The sequence below is a fragment of the Otolemur garnettii genome, unplaced genomic scaffold (genome assembly GCF_000181295.1).
Source record: "Otolemur garnettii isolate 467f Iridium unplaced genomic scaffold, OtoGar3 scaffold00020, whole genome shotgun sequence".
In the NCBI taxonomy this organism is placed as follows: Eukaryota; Metazoa; Chordata; class Mammalia; order Primates; family Galagidae; genus Otolemur; species Otolemur garnettii.
Genome location: NW_003852415.1, coordinates 681,701 through 687,781, shown reverse-complemented (window position 1 = coordinate 687,781; position 6,081 = coordinate 681,701). Strand labels below are relative to the sequence as shown.

General features: G+C 42.9%; 1 protein-coding gene across 1 annotated transcript in view; it reads left to right on the top strand.

Moving 5' to 3' along the window:
* The window catches only part of ALDH6A1 (aldehyde dehydrogenase 6 family member A1), a 23,615-nt gene that overhangs the window by 7,746 nt on the left and 9,788 nt on the right, over positions 1 to 6,081 (top strand). Inside the window, exons 2-6 of the mRNA XM_003786905.3 lie at positions 1,510 to 1,566; positions 3,188 to 3,262; positions 3,438 to 3,599; positions 4,047 to 4,125; positions 4,478 to 4,780. Of these exons, the coding sequence (XP_003786953.1) occupies positions 1,510 to 1,566; positions 3,188 to 3,262; positions 3,438 to 3,599; positions 4,047 to 4,125; positions 4,478 to 4,780 (676 nt within the window). The remainder of the gene's footprint in view (positions 1 to 1,509; positions 1,567 to 3,187; positions 3,263 to 3,437; positions 3,600 to 4,046; positions 4,126 to 4,477; positions 4,781 to 6,081) is intronic.

The window sequence follows — 6,081 nt, the reverse complement described above, 5'->3', positions numbered from 1 at the left end:
TTTTTTTTTTTTTGAGACAGAGCCTCAAGCTGTTCCCCTGGGTAGAGTGCTGTGGCATTACAGCTCACAGCAACCTCCAACTCCTGGGCTCAAGCGAGTCTCCTGCCTTCCCCTCCCAAGTAGCTGGGACCACAGGCGCCCGCCACAGCGCCCGGCTATTTTTTGATTGCAGCCGTCATTATTGTTTGGCAGGCCCGGGCTGGATTCGAACCGGCCACCTTAGGTGTATGTGGCTGGCACCTTAGCCACTTGAGCCACAGGCGCTGAGCCAAGATCCCATCTCTAACACACTAGCCAGGCATTAATGGTGGGCACCTGTAGTCCTTGCTACTAGGGAGGCTGAGGCAAGAGGATCACTTGAGCTCAAGAGTTTGAGATTGCTGTGAGCTATGATAGCACAGCACTCTTCCAAGGGTGACAAAGTGAGACACTGTCTCAAAAAAAGAAAAATGGCCAGGCATGGTGGCCTATAATCCTAGCACTTTGAGAGGCTGAGGCAGGTGGATTGCTTAAGCTTCAGAGTTCAAGATCAGCCTGACAAGAGACCCTGTCTCTACTAAAGATAGAAAAAACTAGCTAGGCATGGTGATGCATGCCTGTTGTTCCAGCTACTCTGGTGACTAAGGCAAGAGGATCGCTTGAACCCAGGAGTTTGAGGTTGCTGTGAGCTAAGATGGTACTCCACCCAAGGGAACAGAGTAAGACTCGGTCTCTAAAAAAAGGGGGCAGGGGTTGGCACCTGTGGAGTGGGAGCAGGGAGTAGGAGTAGGGAGTGTGGAGTAGGGCACCAGCCCCATATACCGGAGGTGGTGGGTTCAAACCTGGCCCCGGCCAAAAAAAAGGGTAGAAAAATTAACTGGATGCTGTGGCCTATAGTCCGGACTACTCAGGGAGCTGAGGTGGAATAATTGCTTGAACCTAGGAGTTTGAGGTTGCAGTGAGCTATGATGATGCCATTGCACTCTAGCCCAACAGACAGAATGAGACTGTCTCTTAAAAAACAAAACAAAACAAAACAAAAAACACCAGGTCCTTTTTCATATGCACACAGCAGTTAGTATAATGTTAAGCTTGTGAGGACAGTTAAGTTTCTGAACTCATCCTAGAAAAAAGTGCTATATACCTCATTACTGGATATCACATGGTCACCTTTGAAGTAGTTTCTCGGGAAATTATACACTGACACCAGTGCCTATTCACCCTTCAAAGTAATTTTAGAACTCTTTTTCTAGAGTGGCCATCAGAGCTCTCATTGTGTGAGTTCTGACAATTAAGTTCACAAATTCATCCTAGAAAAAGTAGTACATATCTTTGCAGAATATCACTATGGTCACCTCCAAAGTACTCCCTTTGGCCATCTGGTGACCGTCATGACATTTAACAATGAGGTATGCAGCATTCTTTTCTAGGATGAGTTTAATTGTCCAACCTCAGATAGCAGCCATTTGCTAAATTTTAAATAATTATCTGCTCTCATTATAAAATTAATCATTATTTTTTGTCTCACAGTTTTCTTCCAAAGTGAAATCCACCTGGTATTCAGCATCTTCCTTCTCTTCTTCAGTGGTGAGTTTATTTGGTATAAAGATTGATTTCTGGCCAGGGCAGTGGTTCACACCTGTAATCCTAGCACATTGGGAGGTCATGGCAGGAAAACTGCTTGAGCTCAGGAGTTTGGGACAAGAGTAAGACCTATCTCTACAAAAAATAGATAGAAAAATCAGCTGTAATGATAGCAGATGCCTGTAGTTCCAGCTACTCTGGAGGCAGAGGCAGGAGAATCCATGTGAGTCTAGGATTTTGAGGTTGCTGTGAGCTAGACTGATACCACTGCACTTTAGTATAGGCAACAGAGCAAGATCCTGTCTCAAAAAAATAATTTACCTTGGTTTTCTTATCTAATATTATGTCTACTGTGTTGCAAACATTGCCACTGTTGCAAGTGGTCTTTATATTTATAAATTTAATGCTGTGTAATATTCAATCAAGTAGATACAGCTTACATTAGTTAATAATTTCCCTATATAACATTTAGATGGCTTGGCGCCTGTGGCTCAAGTGGCTAAGGCGCCAGACACATACACCTAAGGTGGCAGGTTTGAATCCAGCTCAGCCCGCCAAATAACAATGACAGCTGCAACCAAAAAATAGCTGGGTGTTGTGGCAGGCGCCTGTAATCCCAGCTACTGGGAGGCGGAGGCAGGAGACTCGCTTGAGCCCAGGAGTTGGAAGTTGCTGTGAGCTGTGATGCCATGGCACTCTACCCAGGGGGACAGCTTGAGGCTCTGTCTCAAAAAAAAAAAAAATTTAGATTACTTCAGTATTTTAATATTGTATAATATTTACATACTTTCTTCCTTTTTTGGATTATTTTCCTTCTGAAATAAGATTGCTGATAATGATATAAACACTTTCATGCCTTTTAAAGGTTTTGTAGACCTTTCCAGGCAGTTGTCTTCTTCTTAACTACCTTTAGAATTGTTTTTACATATCTTCTTTCTATCAGCCACTTGTGGTACCTACAATCTAATGAATAAGGACTACTGCTCTAAATCCTTGTCATATAGAAGTATGCACATGTACTTGTGTGATACATTGTTCTTTTACCTTGTTTGGTTCATAGATCCCTTTGAAAATGTAATAAAATGAGCTATTTCTCAGGAAAAAATACACATAGAAGCATTTTCAAAATCTGCTCGGGTGGCGTCTGTGGCTCAGTGTAGGGCACCAGTCCCATATACCAAGGATAGCAGGTTGGAACCCAGCCCCAGCCAAACTGCAACAAAAAATAGCTAGGTGTTGTGGCCGGTGCCTGTACTTGAGAGGCTGAGGCAAGAGAATTGCCTAAGCCCAGGAGTTGGAGGTTGCTGTGAGTTGTGATGCGACGGCACTCTACCGAGGGTGATAAAGTGAGACTCTGTCTCTAAAAAAAAAAAAAAATCTTTTGCTCATAAAAGTAATACATACTCATAGGCCTATAACAGAAAATCAGCTAGGCCAACAAATCCTAATAGCTAATCTTTGTTAACAAAGTTACTTTTTTAGTATAACCTTCATAATGCCATGGTTTTGCTCATGAAGTTCCACTATATGAATAGCAAGGAAACCTGTATTCTTTTCTCTTTGGGAAAGGGAGAAGGAAAAGCAAAGCAGTTCACTAATACAAAATTTTGTGTGTTTTCTCCAGCCAACTGTAAAACTCTTCATCGATGGAAAATTTGTTGAATCCAAAAGCGACAAATGGATTGATATCCACAACCCAGTAAGTGAAGCTGCTTTGGAACTTGAATTGGCAAGCCTCGAATTCTAGGACCATGATGAAAAAGTATGGGCCTGGGTGTCTATCTTAAAGCACATAGTCCTGCTTCTGTGACTAGATGTAAAATGGAGAAAGTAAAGGCAGAGGCAAAGTATGTTATGCTTTTTTTTCCTATCAGGCCACAAATGAGGTAATTGGTCGCGTCCCCCAGGCCACGAAGGCTGAAATGGATGCAGCTGTTGCTTCCTGCAAACGTGCTTTTCCTGCATGGGCAGATACTTCAGTATTAAGCCGTCAGCAGGTCATGCTCCGCTATCAACAACTTATTAAAGACAACTTGGTAAGAAATCTATTACTCCCTGCTCAGCGCCTGTAGCTTAGCAGCTAGGGCCCCAGCAACATATACTAGAGCTGGTGGGTTCAAATCCAGCTCAGACCTGCCAAACAATGACAACTACAACCAAAAAATAGCCGGGCATTGTGGTAGGCACCTGTAGTCCCGGCTACTTGGGAGGCTGAGGCAAGAGAGTTTGAGGTTGCTGTGAGCTATGACACCATGGCACTTTACCCAGGGTATCATAGTGAGACATAGAAATAGTGAGAAAAAAGAAATCTGTTACTCCCACAGAGACCATTTCATTTGCCCTCCATAACTGTGCAATACAGAAAGACATTGATTGTGGCTCTCTCCCTGACACTGCTTCTCCAGCTTTGTTCTTCCTTGGCTACCTGAGAATTAAAGGGAAGAACATCCTCGTGTTAATATCTATTTCTGTTTTCTCTCTAGAAAGAAATTGCCAAGTTAATCACATTGGAACAAGGAAAGACCTTAGCTGATGCTGAAGGAGATGTATTTCGGGGCCTGCGTAAGCTGGGAGTTCCTTATAGGACTTTTGGGAAAGGAAGATGGGAAGATGGAAGGCAAAAATCCTATATGGGAAGGTTGCTTCTTTATGTAGAATTTGCCATCCCATAATATCCTTTTTATGCTTGTGAAAGTGGCAGTATTTCTCAGGTATCTATAAAACTGATTTACTTGATTCTTTATTTTACTCAGATGCCCTTCCAGCAGGAATATGCATATTATTTCCTCTTTCCCATTCAGAGAATCTCATTTTGTCCAGCCCGTTCATTCAGGAGGGCAAGTCAGTGCCCACACCACCCCCATCACTGGCCTGAGCTAGAACTGGTAGCCTGACTTTTTCTTCTCTGTTACAGAGGTGGTTGAGCATGCCTGTAGTGTGACGTCTCTCATGCTGGGAGAGACCATGCCATCCATCACCAAAGACATGGACCTTTATTCTTACCGTCTGCCTCTGGGAGTATGTGCAGGCATTGCTCCATTCAATTTTCCTGCCATGATCCCCCTTTGGATGTTTCCCGTGGCCATGGTGTGTGGAAATACCTTCCTAATGAAACCATCAGAGCGAGTACCTGGAGCAACTATGCTTCTTGCTAAGTTGCTCCAGGATGCTGGTGTCCCTGATGGAACACTGAATATCATTCATGGACAACATGAAGGTAACTACCGTTCTACATGTGGCTACTTAATCTGGCAACCAAAAAAAAAACGAACAAGGTATTGAGTAGTGATTAAAGATTTTAGGATGAGGAACCTAGGGAGAAGGGATTTATTATACTAATGGTAACCTCCATGTTTGAAGGTAATGATTGCTGACTGTTTTGCCATCTCTAAGGGGAAAGGTAACTAAATGAGGAGTGGCAGTGCTTCTTTCCCTACAGTTTATTTGGGGACACTAGAAATATGGATTTGAGTTAGGTAAGATTAAAGAAAGTCTGGGGTATAGTCCTAGCACTTTGAGAGGTCAGAGCAAGAGTTGAGACCAGCCTGAGCAACTTTGCAAAAAATACATAAATAAAAGTTAGCTGGGTATGGTGGCACTTGCCTGCAGTCCTAGCTACTTAGGAGGCTGAGGCAGGAAGATCACTTGAGCACATTTTGAGGTTGCAGTGAGTTATCATAATGCCACTGCCTTCTAGCCCAGGCAACAGAGGGAGACCTTGTCTCAGAAAAAAAAAAGGTTAAAGAGAAAGTTTTTGCTTCAGTGTTAAAGGAATTTATGAGAAGATTTAACTTAGAATAGGCCTTAAAGATACTAAAGGCCTTTTAATTCATATAATGATAGCTAATCCTTAAATAGTGCTTCAGTATTTCAGGCGCTGTTCCTAGAGCTTTGCATATTTTGCATATAACCACCCTTTGTAGTAGGTAATATTATTTTTCCATCTTATAGATGAGAAATTTGAGGCATGGTGAAATTAATTTGCCCAAGGTTGTACTTCTAGAAACTATCAAAGTCGGGATGTACATACCTGGGAAGGGTGACTCTAATGTTTGCTTTTAAATACTGTGCTACATTACCTCTCACCGGAGGGTAGGGTAGTATCTGTGAGTCCTAGTACATAGTGACAGTTGCATATTCTCAAAGGACAAAAAGGAAGCATTCAGTATTGAAATGCTGTTATTTGAGAGGAAATATGAACTGTGGCCTTAAAAGTTAGAAGTGGAAAGGCGGCGCCTATAGCTCAAAGGAATAGGGCGCTTGCCCCATATGCCGGAGGTGGCGGGTTCAAACCCCGCCCCGACCAAAAACTGCAAAAAAACAAACAAGAAAAGTTAGAAGTGGAAATTCTAGAACAACAAATGAGAAAAATAATGAAAGATAAGAGGCTAAATAGAATTTGTAATTTAAAGAATTAAGAGGCTCGGCCCCTATAGCTCAACCGGCTAAGGCGCCAGCCACGTACACCTAAGGTGGCGGGTTCGAATCCCCAGCCCGGACCCGCCAAACAACAATGAC